The 25,793-nt window shown below is 44.3% G+C and overlaps 1 protein-coding gene across 3 annotated transcripts in view; it reads left to right on the plus strand.

Moving 5' to 3' along the window:
* TULP3 (TUB like protein 3) overlaps positions 1-25,793 on the plus strand; it is a 1,058,170-nt gene that overhangs the window by 393,169 nt on the left and 639,208 nt on the right. Inside the window, exon 1 of one of the 3 annotated variants that reach the window (XM_069628514.1) lies at positions 25,468-25,594. The exons of the other annotated variants lie outside the window; for them this stretch is intronic. Within the exon in view, the coding sequence (XP_069484615.1) occupies positions 25,489-25,594 (106 nt within the window). The 5' untranslated portion in view covers positions 25,468-25,488. Of the gene's footprint in view, positions 1-25,467; positions 25,595-25,793 lie in introns of those variants that run through there. 3 annotated transcript variants of the gene reach the window in all.

The following is a 25,793-nucleotide window of genomic DNA, read 5'->3' on the forward strand; positions in this document are numbered from 1 at the left end:
TGTTGTTTTTGAAGTTTTTCACCTAAAACTCTGCGGAAAACTAGAGGACTCCCTCAGCTGAACACGCAGTTAGAATCTGAGGGGAAGAGTAAGAGGAGGGTCTAGTCTAGGGCTACTCGCGGTCCCATTGGTGGGGACCAAAATCACCCCTAACAAGGGTGCTAGGCTACAAAATGTAGGTTCTTCTTGCCTAGTGCAAAGAGAATCAAAAAGTAACCGAGGATTCCCAGCCGGACAACGGGGAACATTCACAGCATGTGAATCTATGTAAAGATACCAATGCTGGAGAACAGGAGTTACAGGTAAGAAACCTTCTTCTCCTTGCCTTCAAAATATTCCATGATGCTAGATTTCTACTATAGTTGCATTATTTATCACCATAATTTGTGAAAAAAATTGTTTACTCACTTTTCTGTCCCCCTTTTCTTGCAATATACTAATGGGCTCATCAAAGTACTTGCTAACAATACAATACTGAATTGCTCTAACCTTAGGCTTAAGGAGTGTTTCATTGAGTCATGGATGTTTGTCCATCTAATCTTAAAAATCCTCTTTGTCATTGCACATTGTTCGTTTCATGGTAAATGGTCTGTAGGGTCCAGCCCATGAATATAAATGACTCCTAGTGCTCATTCTTAGTAGCTACCGCAAATCGTGCATTGAGCACTAAAAATCACAAGTGCTTCATGTATAATTATTGATACGATTTCTTAACTATCTGTTGTGCTGCTCGGTTTCCCATATATCTTGAAAAAGCATAAATGCATTATATGTGAACGTCAACTGTCACCAGTGGGTGCCATCTTTGAATTGTTAGACAGGACTGTTTCACTGTACCTGACAGAATGTTGATGTACTACCTGTGATCCCAACATATGAATCGCATATGTAGTACATGGTTCCATGCGTTAATATCCCCGCAAAAATATTGCCATATTTTTGTGGCGATATTGAGCCATGGACCCTGCGGGGGACACCCCCGCAACCCCTGCATTATTTTAAAATGTGGCGGGGACACCCCCGCAACCCTCGCTCCCAATAATTATCCCCCCAAAAATATAGGCTATGGCGAGACAAACTACCATATGTACGCCAATATTTTTGGTGGGGATAATATGTAGGGATACCATAGTACATTACATTTCTGTCATGTACATTGAAAGTCCTCTCAAACGATTCAAAGATGGAAAGTTATGTCCACTATCAGTGTTCAGAAAACAGCCAAACTTATTTCAGTCTTTCCCTGAGGATATGAAGTCTGATGGTATCAAATGCTGATTTGTCCAGTAGGATGAGGCTGAAAGAATTGTTTGTACCGGTGCTTTTCTTCAGGTTATAGCAGATTGATAACAGGGCTGATTCTATTCTTCGGAGTGGCCTGAAGTGTACTAACGCTGTAGTTTCCATGTACTCGAGAGCAAGTAGTAAACCACCTTCTCAGTAGTTTGGAAAGGTGGATTTAAGGCAGTAGTTGGAACATGTGGGTTTCCCTTTGTTCTTCGTGGAGGTTTATATGTAAAAATGCCAATTTCCCTTTCCCCACACTTGTCCAACAAACATCTTGCATCAATTTTCTTTTGGCAGATCTTTTTTCCCAACCCGCATGCATGTCCCTATCATACCCGAACGCCACTGTACTATTGGGCTGGCCCACTGACGTATCCACAGGTGATGAGTATTACCTAGCAGTGGCAGTTGATGAGACTGTGGTAGTGGCACCTGCACTCGTCGAGGCCACTGTACCTGGCACCACATTTCAGAGTTGTCATCTTTTTCCTCCTGACTCCCTCTGCAAGTGTGGTAACAGGAGGGACAGCCAGACATCAGGCAGGACATAAGGGCTAGAGAAATATTGTGTACAAAAGTGTTGTCCTGTCAAAGTAGTTATGACTACAATTATTTTACACCTAAAGCATCCAGCAAATCAATTTGCAAGTTTGAGTCACAGGGAAAGGAATGATCCAACCACTTGGATTTGGCTACTGTTGCTTTTTTTAATTTGCTGAACATGTAGGTTTCATATATTTTTTTAGAAAATGAAAACAATTAAATAAAAGTGACAAAATTCTAAGACAGTATGTGGAAAACAAATCAATACATAGTCAATTGCAAAGCATGTACCCACACAAGCACAGTTTGGCTCAATATTACTTCATATTAGTCCATACATTGTGCAATTATTACAGATTCAGTGGGTACTGTTAGTATCATGTAGTTGTTTCAACGTATATTTTTCAAAGACAGAAGACCCCTGATATCTATGGTTTAGGAGTGTCACCACCGGGCCACGGATAGGGCCGGGTAAGTTTTTTTGGCATGCTGACGGGGCGATGGGTATACAGGAGTCTGGTGTGCTAATCCACTTGTATGTGGAATTTAGACGTTTAAAAATAGGGTCCGCTATAGCCTGCCATTTGAGGGATGACCAAGAAACTGGTCGACGTCTGGATGAAAGTAGTAAAAGTTCATGTGGTCATAGTCCATGTTTGTCCCGGTGAGAGCATGGTGACCTTTGACGTTTCAGCTAGATAGTGTAGCAGCCTTCTTCGGCCAAGTGTTATCAGGTCTCCCTAGAGATAAAAAAACAATATAAATGTAAATTGAATATAGGACCAAAGAGTGGATCATACCTGTAACGGTATCTAGAAAGAAGATTAAAACACCCATAAAGGTGGGTATAGGCAAGTGTCCCAGTAAGGCAGGGTACAGTAACAGGAGTCGGTCTAAGAAGAAAGAGATGCGTAAGTTGTACTCTACATGCCACATGGGGAGAAGTCATTGATCATAGCCATTGCTCTTTATACCATGCTTGCACTGGCTCAGCCTCCAGATGCAGTGCAATATGAAATGCAAACCTTTGTTTTACGTGCATGCTATTCGGTGGTGTGATGAGGCATTTGGGTCTTTATTGCAGTGAGGACTTTCAACAGCCAGCATTTGTTGGCTGACTGGGCCAGTGGCGCTACATCATGGTGAAGTGATGGAAGGATTGGTATACTGCTCTTCACATGACTTTTGCTCCCTTCTGCACCCTAGGGCAGTTCCTTTATGCTGTGCATGCACGCTGTGTATGTTATATTTATGCACCCCTCACCACAGCCTCAGCCTTCGCTTGATGTCCTAGCTACCAAAACTGTGCATGTCACCCATGTCCAGGTTTGACCACCTTTCTACATGCTCCTCAAACAAGAGACGCTGTTTCCTATGTTCTGAGATGATATGGCGTGTGTGTTTAACTTTGGTCCATGCTCCTGGGCTAGTCAAAAGCAGCAAACACCTTGTTGAAGATTGGCCACCACAGTCCTGCCCCTTTGCTGTTTTCACTATGACTGGGTAAAATGTTCCGTTATAACACATAATTGATTGATTTCTAGGTAGGATTAAAGTTTCCACTCCTTTTTGCATGGGTTATTCTGTTTTATTCCTTCTATGATCTGCTACGTTCCCGATGTCTATCTTCCATTACCTTATGTTTCCCAATCTACATTATCAAAGCACTGAAAGAATGCTGCCAGTGGTCCACACTGGAGTCTGTGTTTGTATCTCAATCACAAAAATGTATTGCAATGAGATTCCTATTCTGAGTATACATGATTCCAAGGTATCAATAGTAGTCAATATCTATTCTGTTGATGACTTTGTTAAATAAAAAACAATGCTATAAAAAAGATGTTTTCTAATGCTCATCAGTTTACTGGTTACTTTAGCAATGACAGGAGAAGTGCAGTTGAAAATAACTTCAAAGGAACAGGAGGTAGATCAAAACAAAGAGACCTACGAGGAGGATGAAGGCAGTGAAGAAAAGGTGCTTCAACAGATCCCAGGATGGGGCTCGTCTGATCTTCTGAGTCTTGGAGGTAGCAAAAAGACTCTGGACCATAAGTTTTGTTTTCCAAACACAATATTTTTAAGTATTTGTTTGCATAGGCTTTTAGTCTTATTCTGCATATTGCACATCTGCTGTTTTCAATAAGGCATCTGCTTTTATCTAGATGAATGAGTGTGATGTGTCAGAGGTTAGGGTGGCGGATAAGAATGGATATTAACATCCAATTTATAATCTATTGTCTGTGCTAAATTTGAATTCTCCTTTAACCTGGTCTATATTGGGGATCTTGCATAAAACTGAAAATGGAAAGTTGAGAGTATGTTTCATTGGCAATATGTTACGAAAATGAGCAACAACTCCTTTACTTCAAACATGGATTTAGCAATCCAACTTTGAAAGTGCAAAAATATACAATGGGGCCGGGTTAAAGGTTATTTGTGGAAGGGTGTGGCATGGGGTGCTATTTCAATGAGGTTGAGGGCTAGCGTGGATAATTATTGGAAGGGGCTGTAATGGAATCACAATTAAAACATTCATAGGAACCTGAAATGAAGTAATCATATAGACCTGTAAGGTTTTGAATGAATCATAGCCACTAGGCAACCCTCCAAACCAATTTTTTTTAGCTGGTCATGACATTTTTAAATCTTGTCCTCTGTTCTCTTGGACTATCCAGCATGTTATTGCATGGTTCCACATGTCGTCCGCACACCTTCTAGAGCTAGGGGGATCTCAACTGGGATTCCAATAGAACTTATAAGGTGTTAATATGCTTTATCTTGCTCTTAGATTGTGTTTCCTACCAACAGCTTAGCCCCCCCCCCCCCTCCCCCCCCGCCAACTACTGAAATTTGATCACCTCCTTTTAACTTCCCACATTTTGGCTAACAAGAGGATCCAGCCCTGACATTTCACTCATCCACATGGCCATCACTGTTTGTACTCTAACCCTGTTTGATTGGGCACTCAGATTTTCAGACTTGGCACACAGTGGCCAGGCACTGAATTAACCTGAGCACAATATAAATAGTAATGATCTATTTCCCATCATCCAAGACTCCAAAATCTATTCCTTCCTGACTACGTTGTCCCACTCAGCCTAACCAGAAACCTTGGAGTGCACATCAAGAGTGTCCTGAATGGCCCACCTTTCTTCAATCGTCTTCAACTCATCCTTAACACCTACTCAACATTTATAAAATCTGTCCCCATCTTGTGTTCTTTTTTCCCAACAAGACACTCTGTAATCCGGACTACTGCAATAACTCATTCAAAAGCATACCACATTCTTGCTCTGACCCCTGCAGAAAGTGCTTCAGTATACTACAGTCGGCATTACAACACACACCTCGAGCTCCACAGAAATGTTGCCACAGAGTTCACAGCAGGGTCTATAAGATTGCAGCATCCTTCTATGTAAACAAGGAATTTCATCTTCCCTTTCTTAAAGAAGCTAATGGTCATGTTATGGTAGTCTTTGTAACCAAATGACAAACGTTTCTTCCTCTTTATTAGAAAGTCAGAAACTTCAGACATAACTTGCCATAAAGTAGCAATGAGTCAACTGAGATGTTCTGCCTAACCCCACCTGTAAAATCAGAATTCCACAAAGTAAACAAACATCTGGTAGGATGCATGCTTAGCAACAAAAGGGATGTTCAGTATAAATCAATCAAATTAAGGGCCTTAATTGCATGGGTATGAGAAGCTGTTTTAGTGCTGTTTTTATGAAATCTGAAGATTCCCCATGTCTCAATGAAAGGCTCAACCCTCCCTGAGATTAGTTTTTTGCATGTCTGCCAGACCATATCCACAAATCAATGAAGAAGGGCTCGTGTTCAAGTCCTAGGGAGATGCGGAGAGGATCAGGTGGGACATCTTTATCAAGTGTCAATTTGATTCTTGACCTCGGAGACAAATTTCTGGAGCTCGGGACAGTCGAACAATATGTGAAGAAGCCAGACCTTCCTCCCACAACCTCTCCAACCAAGACACCAATCTAGCAGGTCTCAAGACATTTAATTTACCTGGAGTGTTATACCATATATTGAGAATCTTTGAGTGTTGGGTAATTGTGTACAAACATTTTTTTTGGATGGATGTGTCCTCTCACGTATTCCTCATCTTTGATATTTCCCAACGTCCAGCTCGCTGCTTCGGGAAAAAATGTTTTCCCTAGTAGAGTGCGCTGTGCCTCGATTGCCTGTCGAGTTGATGTCCCTAGGAGGCCTCAGTACCGATGTCGACGTCATCACAGCTATAAGTAGCGTGTGCAGCGGCCGTTGCTCAGTTCAATTTTTCCACGCTTTACAGCTTCGGGAACGCAACGCTAGGTACCGCGAGAACATCAAAATCCTTCGATTTTCGGTGAAATTTCTGCTAAACTTCGATGTTTATAGACTCATCATTGGCGCCATCTACGCTCCGGTCCAGTTTAAAAAAAATTCTGAGACTGTGGGGCTAAGATGTCCATGATTGAACAACACAGGGTCTCTCTGGTGACTTGCGGCAGAGCATTCATGTTCTGAATGCGATGAGTGTATGTCCATGACAGCCAAGGCCTTGAGGGAGCGCAGAGGGAAGCTGGAGAGAGGTAGGCCACAAAGGTCCATTACCCCTTCTAAACGGACTTCAGACGAGTCGAGGCCTTTGTCTCCTCATCACAAAAAACACTCCCGGTCACGCTCTCGAAGTAGATCACATCATTCTTCCTCTTCAAAATACAGTAAGAAAAGGTGCCATAGGTCACCGTCCACCTCATTCTCCAGTTCTAAAGAGTGTTATTTGTTCAACGAAAAACAGTACCCTGGCACAGTGGGAGGAATTCTGCAAAGGCTTGTTAAAGGTGTTTGAGAACGCAGCCTTTTCCCCCCCTCGAACGCACCTAGAGGCGATACCCCTGAAAAAACACACAGAAGCCGTGAGTCTTTGACCTCGGCTGGGGAGACTCCTCAAGAGTGTGAAAAACCCTTGAATCGAGAAAAAGCCTCTGACGCACGACAAGTTGTCACTATCGACTAATTAGGTTAAGTCAAAGAGTGCGGGACGCCCTCGGTCCCAGAAGAACTGGTATCGGAGGAATCTAGATTGAAACATCTGCAGGAATCCTTGCATGAAGCAAGTGGAATTGAAACTTCCCCGGAAGTTGATTTTGGTAGGGCTGATCCAGGAGATCACGCTGAAAGGAATTACAGGTTGCTTATGGCAAGGGTGATGGCGTATATGAGGTGGTCTAGGCCCACACCTGTGTTCGAACAAGATGACCTGACAGATATACTCGACAAGGGACCACAGGAGGACCCTATTGTCCCTTTTCACAAGGCTTTAACTAAAAGGGTATTTTCCTACTGGGAAAAACCGGAGGTGATCCCTGCAGTTAACAAGAGATTGACGGCTAAATATAGAGCATCTGCTTTGGATCCTCTATATCTCAAAGCACCCAACTCCAGAAAGTCTGATTGTACAGGCAGCAACTTCTGGAAAGCAAAATGCATACCCTACAATCCCGTCATCACGAAAAGATTGTGATGACTAGAAATTTGATGCCATGGCCAAGAAAGCTTTCTCTGCATGCAGCATGGCAGTAAAGTCTAATGCCACATGCACGCTGGCGAGATTCACGCACACCCTTTGGGATTGTTTCGATGGCGGCTGACCATATCCCCAAAGGGGAGAGGGGGACAGTTTCTTGAGCCTTATCAAGGATGGAAAGGACACGGTGCCAATCCCTCCAAACCGGTCTCAAGACTGTTGACGGCATCAGCAGAGCCATGGCGGCTAGTACAGTGATCCACAACCATGCAAACCTGCGGGATTTGCCCCAGACCTACAGTCCAGACTTCTCAACATGCCCTTTGATGGCACACACCTATTCGTAAGTAAAGCTGATGAAAGTTTGGAGAAGCTGCAACTTCCAAGGCGGCAGCCAAATCCCTTGGAGCTACGATAAGGCAAATTCCAAACCGCCCCACAGGTGCACCCTGTAGCGGTAGGTCCTTTCGCTATTATGCCACATTCGGAAAAGGCAGAGGACAGCCAACTCGGAGGCCAGAGACGATTCCCACGTGGTGGACTGAGTAGAGGTACTAAGACCGCAATGGCAGGTGCTGCTTTACCCTAAGCATCTGCGTCAGCTGCCCCAAAACCTCTGAGGTCTTCCATCACAAAGTAATGGTAGGAGGCAGATTAACTCAACATCTGACAGAATGGCAGGCTATTAATTCAGATGCTTGGCTATTGGATCTGCTCCTTATGCAGGAGATTTTAATCCCTTTCGAGAAAGGTGCTTGTAGAACCGGTACCTGTAGCGGAGAGGAACAAGGGTTGGTAATCCCTGTATTTTCTAATACCAGAAAAAGACAGTGGATTGAGACCCATCTTGGATTTAAGAGACTTGAGCAAGTTCCTCAGGAAGGACAAGTTCAAGATGGTGACCCTTTCTCAAATCCTTCAGGCCCTCCAGCTTCAGGATTGGTTGGTTTTATTGGACCTTCAGATGCTTACTTTCATGTGCCTATCCATCACAAGCACAGAAAGTACCTGAGGTTCGAAATTGGCAACTTGCACTATCCGTTTCGGGTTCTGCCATTTGGGCTAACCTGCGCCCTGAGGGTTTTCACCAAGTTAATGGTGGTTGTTGGAGCGAGTCTCTGGAGAGGGGGGATTCATGTCCACCCCTACCTAGACGATTGGTTGATCAGGGCAAATTCCCTGAAACAAGCCCTAGATCATGTAAGTTACGCGTGCCACTCCCTCCACAGACTTGGCTTCTCCCTCAACTTCAAGAAGTCTCACATGATACCATCACAAAGACTCCTATTAATCGGAGCAGTCCTGGATACATCGCTGGGAAACGCCTTGCCACCAAATGTGAGGGCTCAAGACATTCTACAGATGGTGACGAAGTTCCAGAATGCCCAGCATTTTCCGGCCTTCAACTTTCTGAGGTTGCTTGACCTCATGGCATCCTGCATTTTTCTGGTGCCAGTGGCTCGCCTAAGAATGTGATCCCTCCAATAGCTTCTCAGGAACCAATGGTCACAGTTTTCAGGAAAGATGTTCCAGAATTTTTATTCAGATTTCACTGGGCCCTATGGTCGACCCTCTTTCTCGGTCGTCTAGAAAGCACCAATCATCCCTAACTGAGGGGTCTCTGCTCGCCAGGATAGGACCAGCAGAATCTGCCCTACTGTTTTAAGTTCTTAATTATAGGAGTGTGGACCTGGAGGGTTGTCCAGAGCGATGGCAGAGGTTAAGGCTATTTCTAAACCTTTCAGCCATCACCTCTTTTGTTGTACTGATGGCACCTAGGTCTCAAATATATGGGTCAAATTGGAAAAAAGGGTAATAACAGTAGTCACTACAGGGAATAACTTTGAAAAAAATATTGCAAAAGCATCAATTCACAAAAAACAGTGGACACATATAATTATCTCTGGTTCCTGGAGTTTTTAATGTATTGCTATCAAAATGGTGGACTCCTTAAAGTATGCGTTTATATTGGCAAATGATACCACATTCTGTCCAAACCTCTACGATTTCTATTGTGTGGTTGTGGCATTATTGAAAAGACACTAATGACTATCCTAGGACAGTAGCCTGCACCTGCTGTTAGTAATGTCTTCTTGCATTGTGATACATTATATTAGGAACGCTCCTATATTCCATCGCGTTAAGTTCCCCTCCTGGTGCTGATCTTCGCCTTGCCCGTTCTTTAATTGTCAAGATTAACTCTGAGGCATCCCACTGTGGTAAATGATGGTGACAAAGCAGACTTTGTAGATCCAATTTATCTTAATGCTGGGCATAACGGGTAGCATTCAATTAGGCTATTTGTGGGGTCAGAGGGTGCTGTAGTAATAAAACAAGATGTTACACAATTGGGGCCGTTCCTTGGGGGATAGACCTAGATTGTACTAAATGGATTAGAACCTTAGAAATTTCATAAATAAACACTAAATCAAAACAGAATACTAAAGTTACCTTAAAATGCATCAGGATTGTGCTGTTACACTAAAAGTCAAGTCAAAATATTATTTTTTTCGGCTTAAGCCATAAAAGAATATTGTATAGATACATATACTTTCGAAAGGTATCGATAAGTAAATATTTAATATCAAACCCCTCTTGGACCAAAACAAACTGTAAAGATTCTGAGGTAAATTTGAGAATGAATGGGACAATTGGACCATTCTTGGTTAGCCGGTAAGTGAACCAGTGTGTTTTTCCCCTTCCTAACATTAAATATGTAAATTCCTATTTACATGTCCCGCAGGTAGACTGGAATTTTAGACATTTCTCTAAATAACCAATTACTCTTACATCTGATGGGTTATGAAAAGAAACTGCAAAACGTTTTCAAATCTTAACATAGCTAGCCACTTAACTAGATGCAAACACAAGTGTAATCAAGTGATTATAAATGTTCGCAGAAGTATACTTCTAAGTGGTGCTTATAATGTACTGGATCCCCTGTGCCTAAGCTTGTTTAAGACCCTCCTCATTTGGAAATGTACTTGTTACTGAGGAATGAGATTATATATAGACATTCGTTCTTTGACCCTGAAATAGTACTTTAGTGTCCATGGTGGTAGCAAAGACATGATTCTTTTATAGTGGCAGTTTGTACAGTTATGGTTCTTCTATAAACCAAACCTGGCGGTTCTTTTATTTTGGATTTGTGTTTTGTTTCAACCAAAATATCCTTTTGCCACCTTTGACCAGGGCAGAATCTTTTGCCCTGCCACACTGAGTCACCCAAATAGCCCACTGAGCATTTCCTGTGGCCTACTTTGACCCTGCCCATAGAACCTCTGTCATGTTTACTGATACACACTGAGCACAGCCTGCAGTTATTTTGCCTTTCTCAGTGCCTTGGCCATGCCAAGTTCCTGAAAGTAAGCCCCCCCTAACCCCCAGATTGATAGCTCACAGCCCATTGCCCTATGTCTGGGAGTGTGGCCTTTGGCTATGCCCCTAGCGCTCCTAGATGACCCAAAATCATCACTGTCCTTGACTGGTGCCCCCAATCTCCAAATTGGTGACTGGCCATTGCGGTGATCATGACCAGCGCCCTAATTGGCCTCAATTGCCATTGTCCTGCACCCACAGCCAGTGCCTCTAGGGAAAGGGCATTGGTTTGAGCCATGCACTGGGTCCTCCTCCCTCCCAGTGTGGCCATTGACCTTTCAGCCACCATAAGAGGCCCTGGGCATGTCCTGTGGCCCCTGGGCATGGCTTAGGCCATGCCCAGGGTCCCTCCCACTGACCACGGTCTGTTCCATGGCCATTGACAAGTGGACACTGGACCCCACAGCCTCCATCAACAGCACCTCCCAAGTGGCCTATAGTCCCTGGTCCTGAACATGACTGAAGAGCATGCCTTGAGAGCCCCTCCAAGCCGTGACTTTTCACTAGACCCAGTAGGCTCCTTGCCTATAATTGTGCTATGCAGGCCACCACTCTGGTCTGCTGGTGCATCCTCGGTCTGACACCCATATATTTCCTGTGGACCTGAAGGTAGCCCTCTGACCGTTCCGGTGGCCCAAAATGTTTCTATTTTTCATTGATGCTGCTCCAACCCTTTTCTTCCCTAGGGTCATGGCAAACCCAAGAGAGGAAGGTTGCATGTCTAGTTTGTGGACCAACATGAACGATCTCTGATAAACATATTTCTACAATTTTTTTTTTTTTTTTTTTTTGTTTTATTGGTTAATCATAGGTAAACCTTTAACAAACGCCAAATAGTCCGAGAAACAAGAGTCCAAAGTTCCTCAACTAAAGTATTATTTGAGTTCCAATCGGTTTAGTTATCCCTCCAATGGAAGCCTTCACCGCAACAGATACACCCAGTAGTCTTAGGGCTCCTGTCTCTCCTCCATTTCCGTTTCTTCCTGGTCCAGATTTAGGGATTCGACAAACTTTAGTGCGTCAATAGTTCGACCCACCTTTTCCGCTGTTAGAAGGCGTTCCCAGTATTCTTCTTCTGTTTCCATCGTGATGTTGCTTATATAGTTGCCCAAAAACGCTAATCGCTTTGGTACCAGAACCGGGCATGTTAGCATCACGTGTCGCACTGATTCAAGTTGGTCCTTCATTTTGCAGAACCTGCAGAGCGCTGATGCTTTTTCAATGAGCCGTCTTCTCAGCTTAACCTCTCGGGAATGCCAAATATTTAATCTACATCGTAATAGCAGATCTCTATAATGTTTAGATGGAAATTTCTGAAGGTATGGTGGGAGAATATTTAATGCTTTACGTTCCCAGACGATGTTGTGAGCCCAGTTTCCTGCCAATTTAGTGACCTGGGTTTCCTCCCAGTCTTTTTCCCGCAGGATTCTTTTGGCCTTGTCAGGATTACACTTCAGATTTTCCAGTGAGATACCTAGATGTTCCAAGGTATCCTCACATCTCTTCTTCCAGTCTTGAAAAATTATATCTTCATTGGGCAGACCAAGTCTTGCTAAAACATTAAATGGCTGCGCCGGTTTATCCAAAATACACTTCCGAAATAATGAAAGAGATTTCCACACCGTGATTGAAACCATAGATTGAAGTCTAAGTTCCGATCTTATCAGAACTAAGGGCAGTGAATTCGGAAGATGTAAAATCCTTCGCCAGAAGTAGGCCTCGCACAGATTCCAGCTTTCCCATCTCAAAGACAAAAGTGCCTCTGCTCCATATGTTAATACAGCCACCACCTTTTGCTTATAAAATGTGATGATTGGCTGCAATGAAAATTTTCCATATCTGTAGTGCAGTAGGATTCCTTGATTAGTTAACGCTGCAAGTTTCTCTCGAATAAGGGTGTATTGTGCTTGTTCATTGCAATTTTTATTTATCCTAATACCCAGGTAGATGGAAGTATCCACTTCTTCGAGTTTCTCTTGATCCAGCATCCATATCTGTAGTTTCCCTGCAGGTTTTTTCCCACGACTCGATTTCATGCACAGTATCATTGATTTCTTTACATTGATTTGCATGTCGTTTTCTTTCAGGTATTTGTTGAAAGCTTCAATTCTACGTTGCAAACCAATAGGGGTCTGATCTGCAAATACTTCATCATCTGCGTATAACATCCACGGGACTTCCATACCGTTCACTTTTGGAGGGAACGCACGGATCCTTTCTTGGGATGTCTTCATATCCGCCATGTAGAGAACAAATAGAAAGGGAGCCAGAGCACATCCTTGTTTGATTCCCCGAGTGGTATAGATTTTTCTAGATAACCCTCCATTAGCAGTAATTTGGACCTGGATTGAGGTATTGGTATACAGCGCTTGGATTGCTGCCAACAGGGCGTTCGGGCATCCCCAGCTTCTCAGTTTCGACCATAGTCGCTCTCTGTTGATACTATCAAATGCCTGTTGAAGATCAATAAAAGCCAGATAAGTTGTTGCATTGTCTTTCAAAGCCTTAGCTTTCAAAAGGTTTAACAAGAACAGGTTTAGAGATGTCCCCACCCCGCTTATAAAAGCGGTTTGTCTTTCATCTAGGATGTTGATTCTTATGGCCCATTTTTTTAAGTTCATTAGTAGAATGGCCGCAAAGAGTTTCCCAATAGAGTCTAACAAGGCTATTGGCCTATAATTTTTGGGGTTAGATCGATCCCCCTTTTTGAAGATGGGAACTATATACGCCTCCGTCCATGTTGTTGGAATTTGCCTTTTTTTTGCTATTTTTTTGAAAAGGACATAGATCAAATCAGTCCAATCTCCGCAGTTCTCTTTTAGCTTTTTGTTGGAAATGCCATCCGGACCAGTTGCCCTGGAACTGCTGAGCTTTTTAATAAGCATCCGTATATCTTCTCTGTCGAATTCAAAATCCCATGCTGAAGTCGTATTTCTTTTTTCTAGGGGTATACCCATGGTTTTCCCCTTAAACAATGCATTATAGTGCCGATACCAGTCCTCCTCTGAGACTTGATTTACACCAATTGCCGACTGATTCAGATCTCTATTATTAATTAAGTCCCAGGTACTTCTTGAGTTGTTGGTAGATAGTGCCGCCAACATTTTTTCAGCGTCTCTGAGTTCTTAAGAAGCGGGTCGAGCACAGCCAGTTTTTATAGGTTTGCCGGCATTTCCTCAGGAGAATCTCTTTCACCGGGGAATTTACCTTTTTAATACGTTTAAGTTCCGCTCTATATTGCTTCCTTTTAGAGACCACAGAATCATCGTACGCGTGCTTTCTTTCAATTTTATTCACTTTTGCTGGTTCATACTTAACTACAAAAGCTTCCAGGAGCCATTTATATTCTACTGTCTCATCGCCTTTGTTACCCGCTTCTTTAAAGTCTTTCACCAGCTTCGGTATAACTTGATTTTTAAGTCTCAGTCGGTTTCTTCCCCAGGATACTTCTGTTTCCTTCCATTTTTTCATCGATGATGTTAATGTGATATTCCATGCTAGTTCAGTTCTCAAGAGGCTGTGATCGCTATTTGCTTGTTTGATTATTGTAAATGTTTTGATCCAGGGTAGCGTGTTGTTTCCGACAAAGCAGTAATCTAAACAGGCTCCTGTTTTACCGCTATGCCATGTATTCGCACCCAATAGATCACCTTGGGTCTGACTATTTAACATCCTCATGTCACGAGTACACATTTCCTTCGTCCAGAGACTTTCTTTACCTCATAGATTTTCTATATCTCTTATTTTTCCTTTCTTGTCAAGGAGTTTGATATTCAGATCCCCATTTAATAAAATTAGCCGTTCTTTGTCTTCAATCATAGATTTATCTATTGCATTCATGATGGTTTTTAGATAATTTTTCTGGTTCGGCATATTTTCACTCCAATAGGTATTGATTAGAGTCATCGTCATTTTTTTTTTTTTGTTGATTATTTGTCATGTTCTCAGATTTCTCCTTAATGTCTTCTTTAAGGTTGATTGTTAGTATCTGCACATAGGGATTTGGGGTCGCATGTTCCAAAACTTGTAGTGGCGAGTCCAATTTCTTTAATACCATGAGGCCTGCATAAGGTCTACCTCTAGGGCCTTTCTTAGCCGGATTAAAGTAGACTTCATAGCCTTCACACATAGGTGCTTCACGCAGCCACGACTCCTGGATCGAAATTAGGTCGTAGTCAGCCAGGAAGTCACTTTCCTTAGAGAATAAGGGTTGAAAGCCTCGGGTATTCCATGAGGCACAGGAGAACGATCTTTGCTGGGCCTCCTCACTCTATTGCTTCTTCTTAGTGGTGCTCGTATTCTTTGGTTCAGGCCGCTCATTCGCTTTCAGGCCTTTTTTGTTCAATGTAGATTTACCCTTCCTTGGGTTATCCGAGTTGTCCACCGTAAATCTCAGATTTTTCAATTTCTCATCTGAGAACTTCAGCGAGGTGGCATTTGCTTTCTGAGATTTAACATCACTCTTTATTTCCACCTCCTTCACTTTGTCACTTAGTTTTCTGGGCCTTTTCCCCAACTCCTCCATATCTCGTCCTTTATTATGGTCCTTCACCATATATTTTTTATTATTGCCGTCCTCCATCCACACTTCCCTGGGTCTCCCTTTGCCCCTTGTTGTTTCTTTTGGATTCTTCAGTTGACTACTCCAATCTACGTCCTCCAGTCGATAGCCCTTTAGTTTAAGACAGTCTTCAGCCTTTAGGAATTTTTGTTTTACTTCCTTTGAGTCGAGATGTAATATTACTTGATCCATCCTTCTTTTGGGAATTCCACAATTCTTATATCGTCAGCTGAAATCGCTCTGAGCGCTGGAGTTTGTTTGCATAGAGACATCACGTAGCATCTATTCAAGAGGACCTTCCTCGGCCCCTTCGATGTAGTTCCCAGTTTCACAAAGTGGTCTTTGGAGGAGGGTGTTTGCTTATCAGTTAATGACTTTCTACTATTCTTACTGCCCATATGATCTTTTTCTCTACTGTGACTTCTTTGTTTTAGACTAGGCTTCCTTGGTTCAAAGTGGACGGTTTTTCCCTTATGAGCCAACTCCCTCCTTTTTTCTTCTAGTGTTTTAAACCTCGAATATTCTATTTCCATGTCATAATCATTCCGAGGAGAGATCGTACTTTTTCCTGTTCCTTTCCTAGGTTTACTAGATCGATCCTTTTTCTCTGTCTGCTTGTCCTTCAGATGGCAATTCAGCTCGTCCCTATCCCAGTTGTCAATTGTTTTCCATTCTGACGGCGTGATGTTTCCCCACCCCTCTTCATCGCTGTTATTTGAGAAAAGTTCGATTAAGTCACTCAAAACGGCTGATTGTTCCAAGTCCTCCATTTTTTCATCTGCTGATGGCACAGATGTTTTAGATGCAGTTTCACCCTCGTCTTCTATGCAATCCAAGACACCCATCACGAGTTCTCTTCTTGGCTTCTTGGTACACTGTGGGTTTTCCCTTCTCGGTGTTCTTAAATTCCTCAGGAATGCTCTTGATCCATTCACCTTTCGTTTAAGTGTTTCGTTTTTGGTTTTTTTCCCCTTTTCTTTGAAATTGTTTGCAGGCAAGGTTTCTGGTTGATGTTCCTTGGATTTATTACCCGTACCTGCAAAGATAGCAAAGCTCAATTGCTCTTTTATGGGGGAATTGTCTTGTTTTTGGCCCTCCTTACTGCTCGGGGAGATAAGAATTACATCTCCACATAGCTGTTCTGGTTCGATGGGCTTAGTGACTTTTCCTTGTTTCAATTTCATTGGCCCGTTACCTCGGTTAGGCTGTTCTACAACTTGCAGGTCCAATTTACTTTTTGTGCTGGGATCTCATCCATTTACAGTCTTCTAATACTGCTTCCATAAGGAGTGATTTATCACTAGCGTCCCTTCTGGCCAAGTCACCCAGACGATTTTGCCAAGTCTGAGTTTGTTCTGCTTCTTTATCTACTCTTGAGTTTAAATTCTGTAGAGAGAGACCCGTTTGCCGATTTGCTTCCTTAATTTGCAGAATCGTCGTGGTTACCTCTTGGACTGAATCTTTAATGACTTCATATAGTTTGAGAAAAGGGGCCAGCGAAATATTCAATGAGGTCATCACCACTTTTTGAATATGTTCACTGTCCTTAGCTCGATCGATTGAACAGGCCTCACTGATTAGTTGTATTATTTGATCTTTTTGAAGGAGAGCTGGCGGTGTCATTACCTCATCTATTATCGAGGTCTGTGTCATTTTAGATGCCCTATTGTGATCGTTGACCATTGATTGTCCCTTAGGGTCTTGATATCGCTTATCTGAAAAGGAGTTGGTTTTCTCGAAGTTGGTCATTTGCAGTGGTTTGATGAGTGATTGGGAGTTCAAAGTAGTCTCCGCGTCATCCGTCATGCAGGGTCTCCCTTTGGTTTGATCCCTGTCCAGGGCGGCCATCCTCTCATTTATTAGGGAAAAGCTTCTCCTTTTTTCCCTTTCAATTTTCCCCGTCAGTATCATGATATCATACTTGATTTTATTTGCCAGGCTTAAGTTAGTCAATTTTATTGGTGATTGCATCAAATTGCTGCTAGCCCCCGGAGTACCTGGGAGGGTCATCCCTTCCGTTTCCGTTGGACCTCGCTTATCTAGACAATTCTTTGGAGGGTAGTTCTCATTACAAGCGGGCATTTCAATCGTTAACTTTTCTAAGTGCCCGTATGTACAACCCCTCTCGATGACTTCTTTTGGTTTTGAGTCTTGTTGTGCTACCTGGTTTCCATCTTGTGTTTTCTGAATACTTTTGACCTTAGCTAAGGGAACACAGTTCTCTTCTCTATAAGGTTGAAAAATGTCAAAAGTTTCTAAATTTGACCCCCTTGGGTTCAATTGTGATGTATTCCCCTCCTTGACAGTTGTAGAATCGACCTGGGCTTTTTCCCATTGGGCCAGTTCATGGTCTTCCCAGGAGCCTCCAGAGTCCTCAAACACTTGAGGATCCTTGCTCATGTAATTGGGTGTTTCCCTCTCCACCTCCAGATTATTTGCTGGTTCTCTTGGTAATTTAGGGGAGGCACTTATACATGGCTTTTCCCCTACCTCTTGTGAGCCTTCCATACTTGCCTCAAGTTCGATGCCTCTTTGATTAGATCTTTGTATCGGGTCATCACCTAGTTCACCCGAAGAGGGGGTCTCTTCGCTAGGAGGTCCTGGTACCGCCTCTCTCACCTCTAGGTTGCTTTCAGGAACCTGTCCTTCGATTATTTCCTCAAATCCCATATTGTCCAGGTTATCCAAGGTCTCCCCTGGTCGATCTTCCAGTGGGAGATGGGGCTCAGCTGGATTAATAGTATAATCATTAGGAGGAGTACCCCTCTCACAATGGTGGTTTCCTTCTGGCTTCCCACTAAGGTGCGAACATCCCTTTACATAATCTAATGACCTTTTGAGTGTTATAGGTTGTGCTTGACTTCCGATTGTATGGGGTGTAGGCCCACCAATTGAAGGAACCGTACAGGCCATTGGTTGAGTCGGGGTATTTGGTACTAATAAGAGTGTCTGATTTTGATCTTATAGGGGGGCTAATACTCCCCATGTCTATAATATCCCCCACAGAACCGCTTTTTCGCTTTTTACAGAAAGGTAGACTAGTCTGTTTCAGCATTTGCGATTTTTGGGGATATTCATTGCTCTGTCACCCCTGGGAGTGACGCCAGTCTTTGCCTTACCTGCAGCCTTGTTCTCAGCCCCGTCTCCGGCTTATTTGAAGCTGCAAGGAATGATTTCATCCCAGCGACGATTTTAAGTAGGGATCAGGTGAAGAGATATACGCAATCACCACGCCACCAAACAGCCACACAACAGCCGACGCCCTCTACTCCTATCGGGCTCAACGCCGCGAGGGTGCGCTGTCTCTGCTTTTGTGGCAGAGGATGTCACGTGAGCGGTCACGTGAGCCACAAAGCTCCGCCTCCTCCAGGAAGCGAGCAGTTGTCTGTGACTGCCTGTGGGTGCGCGAGTGATGACAACTCCCAGCGCTTACTCCAGGCACAGCGTCCTGAAGATCCCAATGCTCATGTAATGCGCAGTTAAAGGTCCGTTTTCAAAATGAGAAATGCCTACAATGGATAAGTACACTCTCCGGTATACAAAGTTTGTTTTAATAATAAACATTTATGGTAAAATCATAAGATCACAGGCACTTGTGTGGGGGGGAAAATAATTCTTCATCCCTTGTGCAAGACAAAATAATCAAAACAGTTATTCTTGGAGCATCATACACACTTTAAATCAAACAAATGTGTATCAATCTGTGTACAAAACATATCCTAACATGTTTCTGTCCTTATGATGTAACTTAATACAGGAAATTACTTATGTGCTGAGCAATAAAGAATGTTGATATATTCCTTAGTGTACTATACAAGTGCTGAATATTTTCTTAGCTAAAAACACAAACCAGAGAGACACTATCTTAGTCCAACAATTGAAAGGTTTTTCACAAAGATTCACCTTAAATCTAGAGCATACTTCAGAAAATGACTACAAAATAGTCGGTACCTGATGAATAATCCATGGTATACAACTGACATAAGTTCACCCCATCTTCAATACCAGTGTGGGAGAATTCAAAACCAAGCTGTGGAAGTATGGATACTCTGCAAAACAAACACATACAGGACACATTTCAATAGTCTATCTGCTGAAACATATGATCAAAGAATTGGCCATACTAAAGGCCAGATCAAATAGAACGAAGTACAATACAAGTGACCTGGTACCTACTCGGTCTCCTGTGCCAGCTCACAGGCGTAACAAACCATGAAGAGACCTCAGATTCTCAAAGCAAAATACACCCTCAGTATCTAAGAAAAGGGGAAACGCATGAACAATGTTTTTTTTAAATTATGTATTGGAATTGGCAACTTAGTGACTAAACCACATAACATGCCATGATGGAATGCATTACAAATCCAAATCTGGCTCCATGCCTACATCAAAAGCAATCCCCATCAATGGGTACGAGGCACTGTACATCGATCTGCTTCTAAAAAGTCTAATCTATACTTTCAAATGGTACAATGCGCAGTAATTATCTTTTTGAGAGCCTTTACTTTCACCAACACATCTAGATCATCGTTGGCACCTCTGATCTCTCCCTTACTCTCTCACTGATTCCAACAACGGTCGACTCAACAGTAGTGATGAAACTCACCAAGTTTGGGCCAGCTAACCCTGCTCAGTGCAAAACACAAACTGGGGATATTCTCTCCCCGAACACAAAGAATCATTATTCTAATGTCCCACAAGCATCAAATAACGACGGCCCCATCAATAGGCGACCCGCTCGAATCACTCTAGGGTCAAATTTCATTCCACAGGAAAAGGCTGCCAAAAAACATAGCGATTCCAAAACGTTAAACATGCGTAATGAGGTCATCGTATGCATGCACAATGACTTCATATGCACCCATGTTTGCAATGATGGCCGAAGTAAATAGGAGGTCCCCCTTTCTCACCGGCGGAACTACACCCCTATATACAAGGCTGAAAATTGCACCCATCATTTAAGTAGTAGCTAACCATCTTGGGTCAAAAGAATCATAGAAACAAAGAGCCATGCATAGTAAGATCCCCACCGGTCCCCATGTATGATCCTGCTTAAATCACAACACAAATGACAAAATAGTCAAGATTTGATCGATGGTCAATAAGCTTGCATTTAACATCAACAATCTTAGCCCTAGAGGCTAGATAGCTAGTCGTAGCTGCCTCTCAAATCAGTAAAGTCAATACATGGACAACAGCTCACAAGATTCACAGTAATAACATCTTCAGTGCAAAGAGTATTAATATCACCAATGCAAGTAGTAGTGCCTCATATATAGACTTCCCATATGCAACTCCAACCTTGAGATCATGGACAAGTCTCGCAGTTCTGTTTTGGATGAGTTGCAGAGGGCGGAGAGTAGAGGCAGACATATTTAGAAAAACAGCTGTTATTGTCCAGCCTCGAGAGAAACAGAGCACTGGAGACCGCGAGCTTCTGGGGGTAGGAGAGTAAAGGAAGAATACCTCTGAGGAGGTGCAGCTAGTAGTGTCTTCTTAAAGATGTCAGATGTGCGGCGAGCAGGAGAGTGTGGAGTCGAAGATGACCCCAAGGTTTTTAGCCTCACAGGTGGGAGCAGGAAGCGGGTCAAGATAGGCCGGCCAGAGAGTGACGGGAAAGGAAGGAGTGGCTGTGCTTGAGGAGGCTCTCGGTCTTACTGGCATTAAGGCAGAGATCATTGGCGTCACACCACTCCTGGATAGCAGACGATCACAGATGAGAGAAGAGGTGACTGAAGGGAGCCTGAAAAGGTGCAGAGTGTCATGTGCTTAGCACTGAAAGTTGGGGCAGATAGCAGCAATGCGGTGGGCAAGAAGTGCCAGTTACTGGTTGAACAGCCAGGGAGAGAAGCTAGCTCCCTGGGGAACACCAAAGGTAGAGATGGAGGAAGGACACAAGTTGGACCTGGGAGGGTCGGTCAGAGAGGAAAGAAGTGAGCCAAGCAAGGGCATGATCAGTGATATCAGGTGATCACGGAGACAGTTGAGCAAGATGGCATGGTTAACCGTGTCAAAGGCAGAAGAGAGCTCAAGTAAGATTAGGACACGGGGTGTTGGAATCAAGGTTGGAGAGCAGGTCTTCACGGATGTTCAGGAGAGCAGTTTCCATGCTTCTGGCAGCTCTGAACCCAGACTGACGGTCATGAAGACAACCAACAGATTCAGTGTGAAGGTTAAGCTGGGAGATGGCCAGACTTTCCAGGAGTTTTCCCAGGAAAGGCATGATGGAGATTGGCCGATTGTTAGCCAGGCAGGATGGGTTGTCAGAGGGTTTCTTAAGAGGGTGCACAAGGGAGTGCTTCAGGGGTGAAGGGAAGACTCGAGAGGCGAAGGAGTGGTTGCAGAAGTTGGGCAGAGCAGGAGCCAGGTGTCCATGTGGTCCTTGTTGGTTTTGGAGGAACAGGGGTGAACCTATTTTGACGAGACTTTCATAGATCACACTTGTCTAGAAACCTTGCCAGGGAAGAACAGGGAAGGAGGGAGGAGAGGTGGCCCGAAGAAGGGCCAGAGCAAGAGCAGGGGTGAGAGGGAGGAGAGCGAGAGGACAGGATGTCCTGAGTTTTAGCAATGAAATGAGAAGCTAGAGCCGTGCAGAGGGACTGGGAGGGGACAGGAGAGGTAGAGACTGCAACGGGATTGGCCAGTTCCTTGCAGATTTTAGAGTTCGGCCGAGTTTTTAGATGCCGCAGAGACCGTCTTGGATGTGAGCTCTCTTCTTGGTGCGGATAGAGAGCCAGTATTGCCTTTGGAGCAGGCGGCAGGCCAGTTTGTCAGAGGATGTACCGGAAGCACACCATTTCCTCTCAGCCTCCCTGCACTTGCATTTGAGGGAGACAAGGTCTGAGTCGTACCAGGAGTTACACTGGACTTTGGGCTTCAGGCAGGTCCTCATGACAGCGGCAAGAACATCAAGAGTATCTGACATAGCAGAGTGGAAAATGGGTAGATGGTTGTGTCGGGGTGTGAGTCATCCAAAGGGAGAGAGTGGGGTAAGAAAGTTGCTGCGATTGCCTCAACTGACGCACGCTTCATGGGTAGAATAACTGAGAAGGTGGGTGGTGGTGCTGGAGGTGGCTTGGCCTGAGGAGTGGCGGGGATGAGCTGGGAGGAAAGGAGAAGGTGATCACTTCAGGAGAGAGGAGTGGTGAGAGGGATAGAAAGGGGAAGGTCTGAAGAGATTAGAACATCCAGAGTGTGCCCTGCAGAGTGAGTCGGACCAGAGGGCAGAATGTAGAGTGAGGGTCGCAGAGGTCACGAAAGAGTCCAGAGGAAGGACAGGAAGCATCCAGGTGAATGTTAGTCTCCAAGAAGGAGCAGTTGAGTGGTCGAGACCAGGAGGGAAGAGGAGATGTCCCCCCACTCGGAGAAAGGAGATCTGGCCAGGTGGCCGATAGATGGTAGCCACAGTAAGGGAATGGCCAGCGAGAGGGAGGCTGCAGACGAGGCACTCGAAAGAGGAGTAGGCCTCTGTAGGAGGGACAGAGGCGCAGGGATCCACTCAGGGAAGATGAGGGCTACACCCCCTCTGGAACGGTTGGATCTGGGCGCGCAGAGGATCTTGTAGCCATCAGAGGAGAGTGTCAAAGCTTGTGACAGAGCTGGCCGTGAACCATGTCTCGGTGAGATCAAGGTCCAGTTCTTCCAGGAGATGGCAGATGTCAGAGGAGAGTTTGACAGCAGAGGAAGAGTGGCAATATGGAGAAGGTTGCCGTCCTTGAAAGACTCCCCGGGAGGGGTACAAATTGGAGGTACACCCTGCGGAGGTGTAAAAGAAACCTGGGGGGGGCGAGGAATGAGAGGGCAAAGTAGCCAAGGAGGAGACAGCCGGGTGAGGCAAGGAAGCCAAAGAAGGGAGAGAAGGGGACAGCAGGAGAAGAAAGGAAATTGATGAGGTGCAGGAAGTGTCTATCAAAGAGGAGAAGGTTGGCCTGAGGGCCTTGAACCAGGATGGTGCCATTCAGGTAGACCTTAATGATGACCTTGGAGGTGTGGAAGGGGGCTAGGAGGGCCTCCCACCGGGTGCCACCATTAACGGGAGAAGAAGAGAAAGCAGAAAGCACAGAGACCATATGAGGGGTCCATAGGTCTGGTGAGGGAACAAAAAAAGGATGTCGGTGAGGGTTTGCCTGGAGGAGGCGCTGGTATAAGTGTCAGCGATGGGAAGGCCTGGGTTGGAGACCAGGATGTCCTGTTTAAACTTCTTCCTACCAGATTTAGTGAGGAGAGCAGGATTCTCGATACAGAAGCAGTTAGAAAAGATGGGAGAAACTGAGAGCACCATTGAGTAGTTGGGGGAGAGGAGTAGAAGGAGAAGGAGGAGGAGGAGGAGGAGGAGGAGGGTGAGGGGAGAACTAGGGAAAGACACAGAGGGGTAAAAGCAGACGGGACCGAGAGAGACGAGACAATGGTAGACAATTGGACAAGACAGGAGGAGAGATAATGGTAGATAAGTTCCTAGATTAATGCTTTGCTAAGATGGCTAAACCACAGAAGGGCACTACATTCACGATGCAATTGAACACCGGAGACAAAACGCACTTAAGTCTGAGAATTCTGTATAGTGGGGAAAAAGGCCTAGGTTTCACAATGCATTCACAATTCAATTTTAAATACTTTCACAATGCAGTTTAACACCGGAGAAAAACACACCCAAGTCTGAGAAGCTGCTATGTGGCCGGGTTAACAGGGTAGAGTGAGGCTCTATGCCTGACCCGGGCAAATCCTACCTTACTTAGTTGCTGCTGGTTGACGGCTGGCAAATGGCTTCCCCTGCAGACACTAGCTGGAGCCGCCTATGTGGTAGCCACCCTTTGCCTTGGGCCCTTAGCCTCAGGGGCTGCCGAGCAGAGTGCTGCCCTGGGAGGTAAGTAAGACCAGTGATCCAACCAATCACGGGAGGAGAGCAGACTGGGAGGCGGGAGGAAGGAGTGAAGGAGGGAGAGCGCGCAAAAGGAAAGGGAAGCGGTGACGCTGCACACAGGGCCTGAGGGGGCTCAAGTTATTAGCCACAAAAAATGAAAGCCACAATGTGGCACAAATGTTGAATGAATAACCGTTTTGATATTTTTTTTTGGTCTTGGACAAGGAATGTATTTTTTTTTTCACACAACTGCTGTGATCTTATGATTTTACCATGAATGTTTTTTATGAAATTATCAGAGTATGCTTTGTAAATACCAGAGAGTGTACTTATACATTGTTGAAATATGTTGGATCTTTTACGAGAGATCTTTCGTGTTTCAGAAACTAAACGTGACCTTCCTTTTACATAGTTTAACAGTTTCTATGTCCAAGGCAGTGGGAAGGTGTTGCTATAACCCCCAAAGTCCTGGGTACACTGTTTACATATCATTAGCCCCAAGAGAGGAACAACATCTTTCAACAATATTTGCAGTGCAGGGTCCAAACACCCAGCCAAAAGAACAGTCCCCAATGATGGCCTCCTGTAAAATTTACTCCCCCACATCCCTTTGACACAAACAAAATTGGCTTTCCTCAAGAGAGCCAATTTGGTTGCCCCTTACTGGGTGCATGAAGTGTACCAGGCGAAGAGTTATCCCAGATTTGTACAACATTTGTGGAAGGATGCTTTCAGGATGGGGTCCCTGCTCCCCACAAAAGGTATGGCAAATCTGCTCAGCTTTTCAGACTGCAGGTGAGAGCAAACATTGGTCCATGGCAAATAAATGGGGACTAGTATGCTTTGTGAAATTCCCCTTGGCCCTCCTAAGCATCTCTACGCCCATCTGACATTTACACACGATCACAAAATGTGTACTAGTTTATAATGTCCACAGGTACAGCGAGTGGGGGGGGTGGGGGAGTCAAGAGTCATGTGCAAGGGAGATGCTACAAGTTGACAGTGGGCCATTGGCTTCATTTGTTAAATTGCAGTGACACAATTCCTAGTTCCTTAGAGTTAATCCCGGCATTGGTCTTTCCAGGGATTGTGACTGAAGGGCCCTGAAAATGTTACTTCGGATTAGTTGTGATTGCCTTTTCACATATCGCACTGCTGATTATCAAATCCCTTGTCTGCTTTAAAGTTAAATGCCAGAAGTCTGGACAGGTCACTGGTCCATGTGTGTAATTTCCCTCTACTTATTCTTTTTAGCAAAGATGGTGGAAATCATCCCGTGCCTTACTAAACAGTGAACTGTGTGTTCCAGTGTTAAGGCAGTGTGAGAAGATGAGAAAAGAGGCAGGCACGGATACTGATGAAGATATGCTAGGAGGTACCCAGAATGCAGCATTCCATGCCACCATTGAGATCTTGCATAGCAAGGGAGAGTCAGGTTAGAAACACCATGTTAGATCAGTTTGATTGAAAATATTAATTTCAGGATTGAATGTGGGGCGGCTCACAGGCAATCAAACGGTTACTTATTGACTGTAAAAACATGATGCTAATTGTTTTCAAAGGCAAGCCTTTTTGAGGAGTACACAATTGCACCACCAATGCTACACTTTGTTGCAGAGTCTGGCACATTTTAC

Source organism: Ambystoma mexicanum, chromosome 12, assembly GCF_040938575.1.
Source record: "Ambystoma mexicanum isolate Mex_15411 chromosome 12, UKY_AmexF1_1, whole genome shotgun sequence".
NCBI lineage: Eukaryota > Metazoa > Chordata > Amphibia > Caudata > Ambystomatidae > Ambystoma > Ambystoma mexicanum.